We start from the raw sequence: 16,813 nt of genomic DNA, 5'->3' as shown, positions 1-16,813 counted from the left end.
TAAGGGACAAGAAATTTGAAGTGATAGCATCCAAAGGCATCTGCTGTACTTTTTAACAATAAAAACATCCAAGAACTCTCAAAGAAAAAGCATATCCACTTCTTAGCCACAATTAGTGCAAAATGAGGCTATGCTTTACTGCCAGTGGTTGAGTGGCCTGGATCTGCCCTACAGTTACATACTATATGACTGTAATGGATCAATGTACAAAAAAGGGATACAGCACAGCTTTTCTGTTTGACTCTTCTGAGATGTTGGGTCTATGTTCTATGGGTCTTCAAAAACATTGCAAATCAGATAAACCATCATCTCAGAAATCCACACTATCCATAAACACTTCCATACAACTTGGAAAGCAACGTTTATGCAGAGTGTTTGCATGTAAGAATAGTTCAGAATACACTATAAACAACTTACCCGCAAAAGGTGTTGGAAACTGAGCCATGGTTCTGTCACTTTTAGCTTCTTAATAGATGCCTGAAAAAGGAGAAAAAACCTCAACAATCAAACAGTTACAGGATCTTCTATTTTCAATATATATTCTGTCCCCCCTAAAATTAGTCAAGCAAAAATAAAGGCAATGAAGAAGTAGGATCATACTGCAAGAACTGGTACTTAAAAGATAATTGTCTCATTTTTTGTACTATCCTATGCATCCATGAGTGTGTTTTCATACTAGCACACAGCCACATTATAGTTCTGCTTCAATTATGTCCTCAAAAACAATCTTTATTTATAAATAATCAGTGATGTAGTAAAGAACAGAGTTGAACCAGCCACAACACACAAGATCTCAGCGACACTGCCCAAGGCTGCATTACTTTACTGGGTGTTAGAGCTCTGCCCCTACTTAACAGCAGTCGGCCCTATTTCCAGCTGCTGAAAACATACAACACTGGCAGCGATCTGCTTTTTGTTCCTGACAGAAAAATTCATTAAACACACTGTCTTGCTTAGAGTTCCTTTGTTTTAAACAAAGTACTTTAAAAAATGAAACTAAATTTCAAGACTGCTTTACCCCCAAACCACCCCACAAATTTAATAAGTACATCCGAATTGACAAAGCGCTAAAGGTGACATCGCAAGCAAAAATATGTTAGTTGGTAGGAGATACTCTGAAGTCAGCACTGCTTGCTTTTCAAATACAAGCAATCTACACAGTCTAGAAATTTAATCTTTAAAGAAAAAAGGAAAAACATTTTTCTTACTCCACACAAAGACTGACATGAACTGCCTCAGCCAAGAGGACAATAGCTAGCAACAGAGCCACAAAACAATGAAAAAGCTGCCTCTTCTCCTACTAGATTCCACTCATGTTTTCCAGGCAACAGAAGAAAAGCAAAAGGAAACAGAATCAGGAGAAGAATAATTTAGAGTGCTTGAACAGCAGCAGAAATTTATCAATATCACTAAGAAAAGGCATTAACTTGCATCAACAATTTCTTTTTGTCTGAATTTCTTGTTTGCTCCCCTGCCCATCCCCCTTTCACACTTCCCACATACTCTTCTGGCTTCCAACTTGGGAACCTACTATGTATACACTCCACATATGTCACTGCAGAGAAACCCACAGCACTTTTGTAAACCAGTCTTCCCATCAGTTTTGATTTAGAGAACCATGAAAAAAACACTTTTTTTTTTTTTTTTTCTCATAATTTGGCACAGCAACCAAGCATGGTACATGACTCAGAAAACTTCTTCCAAATGCCAGGTAATACAGCCCATACTAATTTCATGCACAGCATGCATTATCTCAAAAGTTTAAAATCACATGCATACTGACACAACATTTTCAGAATAAGCTATCTTAGTAGCATGGCTCTTCCAAAAGCATTTAAGTGCTAGAATCTTTGCTTATGTTTTGTTATCATGCTCTGTTGCATGCAATACCTCTATTATGCTTCTGATTTTTAAAACCGCAAGTAAACCCAGGGAGGGGCAGGGGGAAGAGTTCTCTGAACTTCCATGCGCATACTGTTGAATCTTACAGCACAGGCAGTTTTTACACACAAGTGTTAAAGAGATAACATGAGAGAGACCAGCAGAGCACAGATTCTCTTACTATTACATTTAAGTTTCCCAGAGTATACAGGACAGGAAAAGCACTCGGGGCAGCAACGGGAGGACGAGGCTTGAGGAGAACTAGAGGGTGAGTTAGGTAAGGGCAGTGGTATTTGTTTTGTTTTGAGGGGGGGGGGGTGTTGCAAGCTAAGAAAACTTTAATATTGTAAATACTGGGACAGAAGAGTGCGTAAGAGGATTGAAAGTGTTTAGCCACTTAAGAGAATATACTCCTCTGCAAAGGAATTGGTAGTTTATTCCTCCTCTACCTTAACACATCAGAAAGAGGGGAGGGAGTGGGAAGTCTCAAGACTAGCCCTGCACTGGATGCCAAAGAAAGCATAAAACCAGCTAAAGAGTTTCTGGAGAGAGGGGGGAGGGGGGGAGGACCTGGCAGTAAACAGATTAAATAGTGATGGGTAAAACAGAGTAAAGGAACACAAAGCTATGTTTAAACTTGAGAGACTGAAAACCAACATAAAATAGACTGCAGACAGACATACAATAAGAAGCAAATATAGGGAGAGAAAGATCAACATACTCCAGTAAGAGAGTAATTTAAATTTGCTGTTTATTGCCAATGTAACATCCAACTTCTATAACCAGAGGTTTCATTTTACATGCCTGTGGTGACACCAGGGGCTCTAACTCTGCAGGATGTGGACAGTTGATTCCAACAGCTCAGAGTTTGTTATATATGAAAATGAAGGTTAGAAAAGAGCAGGAACTTCACAGCATTCCAATACTGACTTCACATTTTTTTATTTACATATCAAAGAGCTGGAGAACCTGCCCTGTAAGGAAAGACTGAAGGAGTTAGGTCTTTTTTCCCTGGAGAAGAGAAGGCTCAGCAGGGACCTCATGACTGTAGTCCAGTACTTAAAGGGCAGCTACAAAGAGAACAGAGACTTTCTTGTCGTAAGGAGACATGGAGAATCTAAGAAGCAATGGGTACAAGTTACACTGGGAGAACTTTCCTCTCAATATAAAAAAAAACATTTCTTACAGTGAGAACAATCAATCATTGCAACAACCTCCCCAAGTATTTGGTAGGGTCCCCATCATTGGAGGTTTTCAATGTGCACTTGAACAGGGTGCTAAGCTAACCTCATCTAGGCTCCTTCCTCTTCCATGAAAAGCTGGACCAGACAATCTTTTGAAGGTCTGTTCTCACCCAGGCTGTTCTGTGATTTTTCTTTTTGGGTTGAAGATCTCTGGGATGCAGACCTGGTATTATTTATCCAAAAGTCATCTGGCATTGTCATTATATTACAAATGCATCATACATTTGTAAATTATTGTAATGGAAATACAAGCATTGACATTTCCATTTGCAATGTTATTTTGAAATAGTAACAAGTTGTTCTAGATCTGCGTTCCTTGTACCCTAATCTCTACGGGTTCCACCACAGTGTTAACTCCTTTGCCTTCCTTGATCCTCCCGACAACCTCCAACAAGAAAGAATGCATAGTGGGAAAACAAAAATTTTGTAGGAACCAACTGACCAGAAAGCTGAGAGAAAAACAGAATGAGTAAACCGAGCTCTGTGCCATTCCCTTTAGGAAAGCAGTAATTTCTAACTACTGATATTTGTATTTGTAGGAACTTAAGATACCTCAGCAATTTTTCGAACTCTTAACAAATTTGATTGACATTGACCAATGGGTTCAGAAATTATTCAAGCAGGAAGAGGAAGAGACAATAAGAGGAACCACAACTGCACGGTCAGTCAATTGTATGCACTGTTTCCTTAGAAAGCCAGCCCAAAACTCTTACCATAAGCAAAATTATACTAGTAACGAACAGTCCATCAAATATCTTTTCTGCAAGAATCAGAAGATATAATGGATATTTTATACTGCTTTGAGAAAGAGCAATAAAAAACATTAAGCTACTTGACTTTACCTGTCCACAAAAAAGCTTAAGCCAAGGCCACACTGAGATTTGCAAACATCCAACATTAAACATTTCCTTTCAACATACATCACTTAATCTATAAGTAACAGAGAGATACATGTCTAATCCACACACAATATAAACTACTCAACACTATGATCATTCACAAGTTCCATACTTCCCAACTCTCCAGAAAAGGCATAACCACCAACTTTCAAATTCAGTGTGGTACCCACATCAACCATACTGAGCCCTCTCTCCCCACAAAGATCTGTGCAGCACCAGAGTGTTTGTGTTCCTAGGTCAGTCAAAGTAGCATAACGAACAAATGATGTTCCAGTAGATCAATAAATTGCAAATGCACACAAGACCCATTATACACATCTGCTCTCTGTAATTTTTTTCTGCTCAGAATTATTATGCTCTGTTGTTATAAGCAGGTAGAAAGGATGCTGGTTGTAAACACTGTTCCAGTTTCACTCAACATCTACTGTGTTCAGGGGTTTTACCTCTCTGTCACTTGGGAGGTGGAAAGCCCACAAAGTCTGGGAGTGAACATTTCAGGCAAGGAAAGTGAGGAAAGAGGAGAGCGTTCTCCCTCAGAAATTATGCGGCTGATAAGACCCCACATCAGGACCAAGACATTGCGACAGACAAAACTTTTACATTCTGTTCAGTTAGAACTTTCATAATCTACACAATTATTTTTATATACACAGACTGTGTTAAAACACACATTTAAAATACATAAGTTAGTTTATGAGAAAAATTTGCTTAGACCCAGCTCTGAGCAAGGGGAACAAGAAAACACCTGTCTCAGCTGTTAGCACTCTCTATTCCATCTTATGCTATTGTAGATAAGTCCAGAAATATTTCATTTCCCATTCCTCACTGCAAATAATTTCTTCTCATAAACCAAAATTCTATCTACAAGTAGTACTCTCTTTTATAGATACACAAGTACTCTTACCATTCTGCTCCTTAAAGGAGGGCTTTCTAGACAAGAAGTTATTCATATAAAGGTAAAACTGAAACATATATGTTAACTAACCCCATACATATAAAAGCCCAGATCAAATCTAAATCTAAGTACTGATGTCTTATCTAAGTTTTTACCTTGAAAAAATGATCAGGTTGAAAACAACTACACTAACAACACTTATGCATAAAAGTCAGGTGTATGAAAACTCCTTCCACTATTATATATGGACTTAAACAATGTGGCTCAAAAATTTATTACAGTTTCTAAAGTTTTCTGTGCTCTTCTAAGGACCTGTTTACAAAGAAAACTGCAATAAAGCCACAGGAAGTATTAATTAAGAGCAATTTAGCTATTTTGGTGCTATGTGTCTTTATATGGACAAGTTTGACATGAAAAAGATCATTTTTTTGTTTGCCTTAATATGCAGCACAGCATTTCTATTCTTAAACAATCATTCACAAGATAATTTGGGCATACAATTCAAGAAGTAATTCCTGAGGCAACTTATCAGTCACCTTCCTCCTCCTACAATAAAAAAAGAAACAAAATCAACCAGATAAAACCCCACATCCTTCTCAAGAATTCCAAATTATGACAAAACACCCCCAAGCAGGATGTCATGTGAGAGTACTGTAGACTAACAGCAGGTTTTGTTGTTTTCCCATATTACATGAGAACTAGTATTAAAAAAAGGACTCTGATAGTTTCAGCAAAGCCTGGTAATTTTAAATAGATGCTGGAAAACAAAAACAGTTTGAGCCATTCATGTAATTTTGATTCTTGCTTTTTAGAGATCAGATCATTAATACTGTTACCAATTTCAGTCAAACTTTTCAGAGTTTCTGCTCTTTACAGGTATGACTTTGAACTGTAAAAACCTTCACAAATGTTAAGTTCTACTGTTTCTTGTGGTTTTTGCTAAGCACCCAAATGAGACTGACAAAGCTCACCACTGGAAATGCTTTTCAATACCCGTAGCAATGATTAAACTTCTAAGATCACTCCTGTATTCACAATTCCCCTCTCTTCTATGAGGAAAGGATACAACCTATCTCAAAGGAAGAAAAATCACTATAAACCCACCAAGCAGACAATAGGTGTAGTAACATGGCACTCTTTTCTCCGCTCTAACTCAGAAGACATCTCAAGAGTCTAACAAAGAAAAAATTCCTTACTTCCTAAAAACGGGGAAAATTGAGAGATTTATCAACCTGATGTTAACATTTATCAAGAACTGTGGTGGAAGCCCCAGACTAACAATAAAAATGGTGCTTCTGCATACAACAAATCTGAAAGCAGTTAAGTACTGTTTATTTTCTTGCCATGGCACTGTCACTCTCTTGTTCTGTCCCATAAGCTTTAAGTGTTTCTGCAGGAAAGCTCTCCACAACTGCTTCCACAATAACTACCAGGTTGTTGTCTGTTCTTGCTGAAATACTACAGAAGAGATGCACTGTCCAAAATACATTTTACTACTTCAAGACCTTAGGATCAAAGTTCAAGAGGATGGTTATGAGGAACAGTTTTGGTGCAATCAGACCTATACCGCTCAAAAATTCCCAGACAAGTTTAAGATCTAGGCAACAGCCTTATTTGCCGTTCAGATTAACAGCTGGCTTGCTGTTTTCCACAGCTGGTCTTTCATCAAAACAGTACTGAGTTTTCCAGACTATATTAACTCATACACTTCTGGGTGAAGGTATTTCTAATTTCTTTAACTGACATCTAAATATTAATAATTGTTAATTTAACATGAACAAGGTGCTTAGAATTTGTCTTTAACAGACATACAAGATTATTTCTTCAGAGAGAGTTCAGAGATTAACTCCTTGAAAATTTAGTCCTTTTCTTCTCCCAATAAATGAGAATGCTTATTGGCATCAGGATTACCCCTCTGAAGCAAATGAGAATGACAATTCCCATTTCAAAGCTAGGAAAACTGACAGGGAAGTATTCTAATTCATTGTAAAAGTTAACTTGTTCCAACTGTAACCTGGAACAGAAATCTAATTCAGTCTGATCATCAACCACAAGAACATATTTTGCACATAGGTATCACAAGCAGCAGAGAAACTAAGTGATAAGGTTGGAAATGAGAAATTAAAGAACTGGAGATCTTCCAGTATCATTATATTCTGCATCTTCATCCACATAAGAAATGTTGCCGATGACTACATATTACCAGCAATACTCAAACAGTTCTCAAGCACTATAGTTAAAATATTTTAGGACAGTGCAGGCTATATAATGAAAGCAAAAGACCTTAAGGAGTTCCCAGTTTAATTGAGTGGAATTAACATCAGGAAGAAAGCAAGCAAAGGCTGCAATGATAAGATCATTTTGTTGTATAGTCTAGCTAGCACAATTTGAATGGCTGTTTCTAATCTTGTATACACATGGGCTGTTTTTAATCTTGACAGCATTTCACCCAGTAATTCTAATATTTCAGTCACAGTTCACGCAGTACTTTTTTTAAAGAGATGACTGGCTTTCATTTAAAAAGATTTAACATGATGGAAAATCCACTGCATCACTGAAGTGTTTCTAAAACCCTTATGAAGAAATAAAATAAATATATTGTTTTATTTTCAGTTGAATATTTGTTGATTTCATTCTGAACCACCAGATTGTGTAAAGTATGAATTCTTTTCTTATATTTCAAAACAAAACTTTTAGTACTTTCTTAGCACTCACAACTTTCATTTTTTTTCTTTTTAGTTGTCTTTACTTGCAGAGATGAAGTAGTAAGCTGCTTTCTTTTTTTGTTTGGTTTTGTTTTGTTAAAAAGCTACATTAACACAAGTTGGCAACTTCCGACGCCTCCCCCTTCAATACAAGTTCTAAAACTAAAAATCTAAAACACAAGCATTACAGAGTTAGGAATGTGCACCACACCTACAAGATAGCCTTAACAGTAACCCACCACTAACTTCAGGGATGGTTCAGTAAGGAGAACAAGTAAATGCATTGTATTGTTGCTAGATACAAAAGCATCAAGTTCCCTTAGACCCCCAAAGTCTATTTTGTTTCGCAAACATGAACTTGAGCACTGATCTCAACTGCCAGTAAGTAATGGTTTATAGTTCTACAGAATGCTAATAGAATCAGATAAAGTAGATTGGTTCTGCTATTTACATTACATAAAACGAAGACAGTCATGCTTTATTTTGGAACTGTTAATCTGGCTGTCTCCATGGATCGCTAAGCAATGGCGCTTAGAAGATACACTGCAGAACAAAAGAAAAAAGTGGCCACAGTGTGGAGTCCAGCCTTAGACAAAGGAAAGTAAAGTCTGAGTGCTCTGCAATACCTAAGTGCTAGTTTTATGTTCTTTGTGTATTATTCTTTTATTCTAAGAAGAGGTTGATAGTCATATCACACCTTTAACTTAGCCACCCTTAACTTTTCAACTCTAGCTTGTCAGAGTGTAGACTACAGTTGATCTGAAAGCCCTATGCAGTACTGGATAATTTCTATTTCTCTACACGTTTTCCCCTCATCAAATTTCTAATCTCTCCAGTTCACATAATACGTAACCTTGTTTCTTCCTTTACAGCCTCGGCAAGAAATAGCCCAACTACAGAATAATATGATAAGGCGCTTTTTTCTTTCCCTTTTTTTTTTCTCCCATATTAACCCTTTCCTTATTCCTACATCAACTATCACAGCACAACTGCTTCCATGCACCCTCGAACCACCTCTTACAGTGAGGTGAACACTGCTATATTGCTTGTAAGTCAAGAAGATAATGTAAATATACTAGAGGGTAGTTGATAAATTTCTTACCTCACTTTCCTACAGATTCTCACTACACAACTCTGCATGAACTCTCCCATGTCTCACCATACTGGTCCAGCACTACTCCAGTGTTCCTGCCTTCTCAATGCATTATTTGAATCTATCCTTGCTACTTACCTCCACTGCAGCTGAAGCCACCCTAACCACAAGGATCCCTTTTCCATACCCCTGCATAAGCTCAGAAGTGATATGGGGCTGGAGATGATGGACTTGTGAGCTGTGTTTTCAGTCACAGGGCTGAAAAACCAAAGAAATTGTGGACACAGTTTAGACCTGTGCTCCCCCTTTCTGCACAGGCCAATATAACAGTCTCTAACATCAGACAAATCAGACTCAAAAGACTCATAACCCAGCTGTCTGATGTTCTTAGAGGAATGAGGACAGCCAAAGGAATAGGTCAGAGGCATCAAGTCTTTCTTGGACAGCAGTGACAATCTTCTACTCCAATATTTCATTACTTGTAGGCGTAACCTAATCCCATGTAGCAATGCTGTGCAAATCCAAATCCACATTCTTGTCTGAACTTGATGGATGACCGTTTGAAATGGGAACAAAGAAAAGAGGAAAAGAATTATCAGATGTCCTGAGTTCTTTCACTTCACATTCTCCATCTCTACCCCAAAGTAACAGTTATGCTGAACAGAGGATAAGAAGGAAGAAAAAGCCCAGAGTCAGCACAAGTGTAAGTCAAGACAGTTCAGGATCTGTGTGTCCATGCCCTTTCCCCTCCTCCTAGGCAAAGCCATAAGATAAAAAGGTCTAGCAGGACAGAGACAGGAGAAAGTTGGCGATATAAGAGAAGGTACAGATGGCTCTGTCCCTTGAATGAATCCAGTATAGGTCAGTTTGTCCGTCATAAGCATCTACTCTTCTGAACTCCTAGACGAAAGGGGTTCATCAGTTACACAAATGCAGAGGTAAGGCAAAAGTAGTTTCCTATAGCAGACTCATCAAGCAGATTTCAAAACAGTGCTTTAATAGGAGGAAGTACTCAGAATCTACCAAGCCTTATCAGCATCTCAGTACTTATGTCAGACATCATCACTATTGACTGAAGTAGCCAACATCTGCTACCCATGTACCTTCTGCTCTGAATTTCTTCAAACCTCTGTCTTCGTAACTCCTCTGCATCACACTAGGAGCACTTTCAGATCCAAGAACAGACATATATTATGACACTTAGACAAGTATTCTTGCCATTCACCTTCCTTCTCATCAAACTTAACGTTGTTGTTCAAACACAGGTTGATAGTTGTCATTCTCTGTGGCTTACTCCTCTATTTTCATCTTCTAATTAGTCATATTGATTTCCTTGAGAACATCAATTCAAGAACTTTGATCTCAGGGCAAAACTCTCTGAAGACGACCTCATAAAAATATGTAAGTGTTCCTTGAACCTGCTCTGAACATAAGTGACATCCCTAAGGAATGACTAACTTCCCAGCACTTCACTGAAAGAAAAAAAGACCCCAAAACAATGAAGATTAATGGCAAAGACTCATTTATTTGTTTTGTTTTCAAAAAGAAAAAAAAATCATTTCAGAAAGAAATCACTTATCAGTGAATTGCCCAACATCACTGATCAGCATGTTGTGACAGAAGCTTGTTCTTTGAGGCAAGAACAAAACAGGCATTAAAACAAATCCAGAAAATGAGGATGCTTTCCAAACTTTTTTGGGAAGTTACTTTCTTCTTCAACAACAGAGCTTCTGAGGGAAAGTGGTCACATAAATGCTCCACAAAAAGTTATTCCAGTTGTTGGGGTTAAACTAAGCAAACACTTAACAAAATTGTCAAGATTTAATCATGAGGCTTCTCATATTGAGCTAAAAACATCTTACTGACCTATGAAGTCACCAATGCAGCACACAGCAGGAAATTTTCCGTTCTATGGGACTAAGACACAGGTACAGTCCTGACCCCAGCGCTGTAAGGTGACTAAATATATTTGTGTAGAATGTAGTGATCTAAGCACTCTATTCACCCACTACCTGACCCTTTTGATTTCATCACAAGCAAGATATGTAGTAAAAAGTATATAGCTATAAAAATAAGATATATGTAGCACAAGCTTCATATGTATGGGTATCTACCTAGTGCCACATAACTTAGCATCAAACAGTAAGGTTAAACCCTGTTTGTTACAAGGATGAGTTCAAATAGTTATCCAGAGCGCAGGTGCCAGCAGTGGGGGAATGCAGAGGCAGGCCCTCCAGTACTCCAAAGACCCACCACAGGGCACAGCTGAGCCCCTCAGTCAAGATGGTGGCACCTCAGGGAAAGCATGGGTAAGAAAAGGCAAAATGCTGCCTGGCAGTGAGGGCAAAAGCTTGAGGAACAGCTCTGCCAGCACCCACATGAGAGGAGGACGTACTCCAGGTGCCCCAGCAGGGATCCCCTGCAGCCCATTGAGAGACCACGTTGAAGCAGGTATTGCCCTGCAGCTCATGGAAAGCGCAATGGAGCAGATACCCGCACTGCAGCCCATGGAGGCCCCCAGGCCAGAGAAGGTTTACCCTGAAGAACTGCAGCCTGTGGAGAGGACCCATGCTGGAGAAAGGAAAAGCATACAGAGGAAGAAGCAGCAGAGAGGCGCTGTTACAGACTGACTACAGCCCCTACTTCCCATCCACCTGTGCTGCTTGGGGCTTGAGGGAGGCAGAAGAGTCAGAAACGAAGAAGTGAAGTTGAGTCTGGGATAAAGGTGATGTTCCAGTTTGTCTTTGTTTCTCACTATCCAAACCTGTTTAACTGGTGATAAATTGATTTTCCCCAAGTCAAGTCTGTTTTGTCCATGACAGTAACTGTTATGTAATTTCCCTGTCTTTATCACAAGCCATGAGCTTTTTCATCTCATCTTCTCCCCTATCTCGTTGAGGAGGGGAGTGAGTGAGCAGCTGAGTGGGCAATTGGTAGCCAGACAAGGTCAATTCATGATAAAATACTAAGTTATTTGAAGAAAACAGTATTCCATCTATAGATGATCCCAACCCCTTAGGAAATATTGGGGATGGCATAGGAGATGTCACAGAATTAGAAAAAGCATGAACAGACAAAACTGTTCTGACTCACAAAATTATTTTTATATAATATAAATATATATAAATAATAAAAGTATGTGCAGACTGACTCATACAAAGATTACCAGGTTTTGGCTTCTACCAATTTGGCACACAACAGGCTTTAAGATGACTCCAACAAAGTTCTCTAAAAACAGTAACACAGTGAATGAATTACCAATGCTACATTTTAGTCAAGGAAATTGTCATAAATTGGGTTTAAAAAGAGATTAAAGAAGAGGACACAGTTTCTTTTCTACTTTAAAGAAGAAACATATACAATAAGCAGTACCTGCTCTACAGGACACAATTTAATAATCTTCTTTAGGAGAGCACCTGAAGGCAGGCACTTTTAGCAGAATATTTACAGAACTTCAGTAATAAAGCAATATAAATAATAGTTCCCAGGTGAATATAGAGAACATTTTAGAGTCTAAAGCAGCTGACATATTGCAAGGAGTTAGTTACTGAAGTTTCATTTCTTTTATGAAGCAGACAGTTTCATTTATTTAAAGCTTTACTTGTGCCAAGATCTGAAACTCTTTTCCATGAGTAGGATCACCAGTTCTCAGCTTTACAGAAAACTGAAATATTTCTTTTAAAACCAACCCAATTAAAGCAATGGTACGTAGCTTGATAAAGGAAAAGATACCTTTGGAAAAAAAAAAAATATTCCAAAGAGTCACCTAATGTTACCTAAGAATAGTAGTATACCATTTAACACAAATATGCTTCCAGCAGACCATGAAAAGACAAAACAGCACTTTTAAATAGCAGCTTTATTGGAAAGAAATGCAAATGCTGGACCAACAGAAAGTGAAGCTTCCTGTGCTATTTTCCACATAGTGATAAGGACAGACCCTTGGGCATTTGTAAAATTAAGGTACTTCCTTACACTAGAAAGGTTGCTTATCAGATAACAGTGCATATGGAGGATAAAGGATTCTCTTACATTGCCAAGAATGCAAAAGTTGCGTGAAGCTTAAACAAGGAATTAAATGTTAAAGTTCAATTGCTAGAGGTAATGTCTCCTATTTATATGCTTAAGAATATACTACTGAAGTAACAATGGCTTAACTGCATAACACAGGGTATATCCCAAAGTAAGGCTCCCTTTTCTGATTCCCCTCCAAAATGCCCAGAAGCAATTTTCACGAAAGAGCAAAACCATTTCAGGTGTGTCCACCAGGCTAGGCAACTGATATATGCAATGGGATAAGGGAAAGAAAAGTGTTTTGCAAGACGAAATAGCAAAAGGTAAATACATACATAAAAATATTAAAAAGCATATTCCAACTTATAAATCCTATTTCTATATTAAACAGAATTATCAATTGACTGCAAGTGCAGTTGAGTGGCACAAAAAAATTGTATAAGGTCATGTAACAAGTTTCCTTTGCAGATGACAAGTGGGCTTTCTATCAGTTCCATGTAAATCAGCCCCCAGCATCTCAACAATCAGAAAAGTTTCAATCCTTGACTGGGGTAAAAGATTCTTCAAATGTTAAGACACAAGGACAGCAATAATCCTGCTGAATATATTACCAGTGGTAATGATGAGTTCAGAGGCAGCAAAGAAATGAGAAAAACAGACACAGACACACACAGAAAGGCTTTCCGCTAGAGTTGAGGTGCAAGTATTTATCCAACACAGGCTCCTTCAAAGCACACATTCATTGAGGTTAAGGTTTTCCTCACTACAAAAAGTCAGGTAGAAGCAAGAGGTTATTGGAATAGACAGATTTCAGCTTCAGTCATAACAAACAGTGTTGCAAACACTAACCCACAGCAGCACTTTTTAACTGCTGAGCAGTTGAGGAAGCAATGGGATCACTCAAAGTGTCACCAAGTTCCAAGCTACAAACACTGCATTTCTGCCAAGGGTTGGGAATTATTTAAAGCCTATGCAAGAGAGAACCAGGACATGCACATAAAGAACCAACTCCAGGAAAAAAACTAGATACAGAAGACAGGACATTCTTTTAATAAGATACATATATCAAGCAGATAGAAAAGAGGTGCTCGTTCTCACTATATAAATATTTCTAGCTAATAAGATGGCTTCTCCGAAGAATGCAGGTTACAGGGGGAGAGCACCATACGCACAAACATCTCTCATGCTTGATCTGCAAAGCAGGCTGCTTTGTTATGGTCCTTCTGTAAACGACCAAAAAAGTCTGTATAATACTAAAAGAGTAATTTTGCTGTAGTGAAATGCTTTAATACCTGTTTCCTGGATAAAAATTCCTTTCCTTAAAGAGGATAAGAACATTAACGTTATTGTTAGTGCTAATGGTTTACTTACTGTAAGTCACAAATCTGCAGCATGGGAAAGTTTATTTACTGTAGCTTACAAATTTCTCCCCTGTGGGTACTTCAGAAGTCATCTGTTTTTCAGTACCTAGTAATCAGTACAATTTGTTATAAGTCACATTATGGTTGTGGGGCTGCCTTCGACTAGGAAAAAAATGCACAATTTTAATACAATGCTCTGATTTTCCAACATAATAGATCTAGAAAACCTTTCAAGTTTGATTCCAGCAGAAAGTGAAGACAGCTATGAAACCAGACCTACCGAACTCCTTACAAATCCTCACATTTTTAAGTTTTTAACATGCTAACTATTAATCAGTGCCCAACTACACACATAAGTACAGTTCTGCTGGTATGCAACAATATGAACCTTAATTCACTGAAGCTGCATAGTGGCAGCAGGTTGATTACTATGAAGAGACACCCTGAACTCTGCATCCTCAAGAGATTTACTTCCTTAGCAAAGGCAGGCACAGAAAAAAGTAAGTGAAGAGATGAAACATACAGAGAGTAATAAAGAAAGGTCACAGAGAGGAGGGCCAACAAAGAATGAAGCAAGACAAGCCTGATAAAAGCGTAGGAAGAACATGATGCTACAGTGGACTTCACGGTTCATCCACCTCAAACACCACTCATCCCCCTCCTCCACCAAACTCCCACAGCTCTTACAGCACTCATGTAGAATCTCACAAAGATTAAGCTTTCCAAGTTTCACACTTCGGAGAAGAGATCAAATATGCTTAGAAGATTATGTTACACCCATCACCCACTGATGACAGAAAATTATGATCTGAACACAGAACTTTGTTTCAGGATCTGACTTGCCTAGAGATTAGTGTATTTCTTTTTTGAAAGTAGTCAACAGGATTGCAAGACCCCTTCTTTTTCATCTTCCATCACAATAAAAGCCCTGAACAAGATTCTTGTAGGACACCGATGCTGAACAAGACTCCAGCTATTTTGTTAAATGCATGAACTTTAAATTCCTACAAAAGTCATCAGCACTAAATCTCACCCAGACAGTTTTCTCTTGGTATGTTTGTTGCCATGAACTTACTTTGGTTCACTGAAAGTTAGTGTCTGTTAAGACAACACCACGATTTGCAGGGCATCAGGCAGAAATGCCACCTCTAATATCAATTTAAACAGTTAACGAGTGAAATCCTGGGACTAAGTCAAGCAATTTGTATCATCCTCACTAAAATTAGAATCCCATGCCTAAAATCTAAGTCTATAAAGAGGAAATAACCACACTAAAAAATGTAATCTGTAGTGTTTGTTACATAATTACAAAGGCTATGAAGCTGTCTACCTTCTCTCAATTTTTAATCTTGTCATCAGTAACACCATAAAAGAAATTACAGAATGTTATTTCCCATGCTTTGTTAACAACTACAGCTCAAGCTCCTGAAAAACTGATTTAACTTGTGCATCTTCAGCATATTATTCTCTCTTATGGTTTCAAGATTGATAATATGAAAGACACACACTGATAGCAACCAATATACTGGTATGTCTCCCAAACAAACCAAAAAAAACCCCACCCAAAAACACTAGTCCTTGAGCTCAACCACAAGACAGCTCCTTCCTTTCTACGCTGATTTCAAGTTCAGGATAAAGCATGCAGCTGAAGCTCAGAAAGATTCTCAAATAAACAGCTCACATAAAATATACGTGTGCACACATGCAGTAAGGTTGAAAAAACATTTGATTATATGTAACAGAAGGGATGTTCTACATATGCTACCATGCATACTGGAAATATTTTAGTGAATTAGTTCTCCTGATGCAAAGGGACATTTCTTACTTGCAACAGTTTTAATCTTTCTCAAATTTTAAAAAGTAGATTTAAGAAATTCTTCTGCCTTTTAAAATGGTACGTTTTTTATACTCTGGTTGACCAGTTTTCAAGTCCTGTTTTTAAAATAGGAGTCCTCCCATTTTAAAATGGGACTTTGCATAGAGGATTCTAGTTTTTTCTAGCTGTTTAGGTGACTGTAATCTACTAATCTAATTTGACTAAGCAGTTCTCATAAGTCACTTGGTTTCCAGCCCAGAGAGTACAGTATCCATGGCAAACATATGTCATACCTAATCCAGTTATCACTTCTCACAAATTGAAAACAGTACCCTAATAACATTTCTTCTAAAAAATATATTAAGTAACATTAGTTTTTCAAGATTCTCTACTTTTTGGTCATTCAAACAGGCACTTAGTATTCATCTATTCTAAAACAATATTGCTAGGTACCAAAAACAGCTTAGAGAAAGGGGAACCTCTTTGTATTGTAAGAACAGGAACCCACCTCACTAACAGGACCACATCTGCAGGTCGTGAATCAGGTTTACACGTCTGTGTATATATATATACACACATATGGGAAGAAATAGCAGAAATCTGTAGTTTAAAATTACAAAGATTTATTTTTCATTACAAATACATTAACATACCTTCATGCAAGTATGATAGATATGAAAAGTTTGTAGAATTTATAGCACAGGAGAAACACAAGCTTGCACAGTTTATAGCTCACGCTTGCAGTACAGGATTAAAACCTGACAGCTAAAATGATTACAGTCTCCATTCATTCAACCTGCTCCAGAAGCTACAGCAACTTTTAGGGTGCTTTCACTCTTGAATCAGGAATACTTTATTTCTCCATCTGGCTTGTTAAAAATAGGGGCAAGTTTACCTTGAAAACT

The 16,813-nt window shown here is 37.9% G+C and overlaps 1 protein-coding gene across 7 annotated transcripts in view; it reads right to left on the bottom strand.

Annotated features, from left to right (window-relative positions):
• Nucleotides 1–16,813, bottom strand: part of ITSN1 (intersectin 1) — a 136,377-nt gene that overhangs the window by 104,371 nt on the left and 15,193 nt on the right. For all 7 annotated transcript variants that reach the window (XM_040584983.1, XM_040584988.1, XM_040584984.1 and 4 more), the window contains exon 2: nucleotides 418–477. In XM_040584983.1, the coding sequence (XP_040440917.1) occupies nucleotides 418–445 (28 nt within the window). In that variant the 5' untranslated portion in view covers nucleotides 446–477. The remainder of the gene's footprint in view (nucleotides 1–417; nucleotides 478–16,813) is intronic.

The sequence above is a fragment of the Falco naumanni genome, chromosome 2, assembly GCF_017639655.2.
Source record: "Falco naumanni isolate bFalNau1 chromosome 2, bFalNau1.pat, whole genome shotgun sequence".
NCBI lineage: Eukaryota > Metazoa > Chordata > Aves > Falconiformes > Falconidae > Falco > Falco naumanni.
This window is presented reverse-complemented; position numbering and strand designations above follow the sequence as displayed.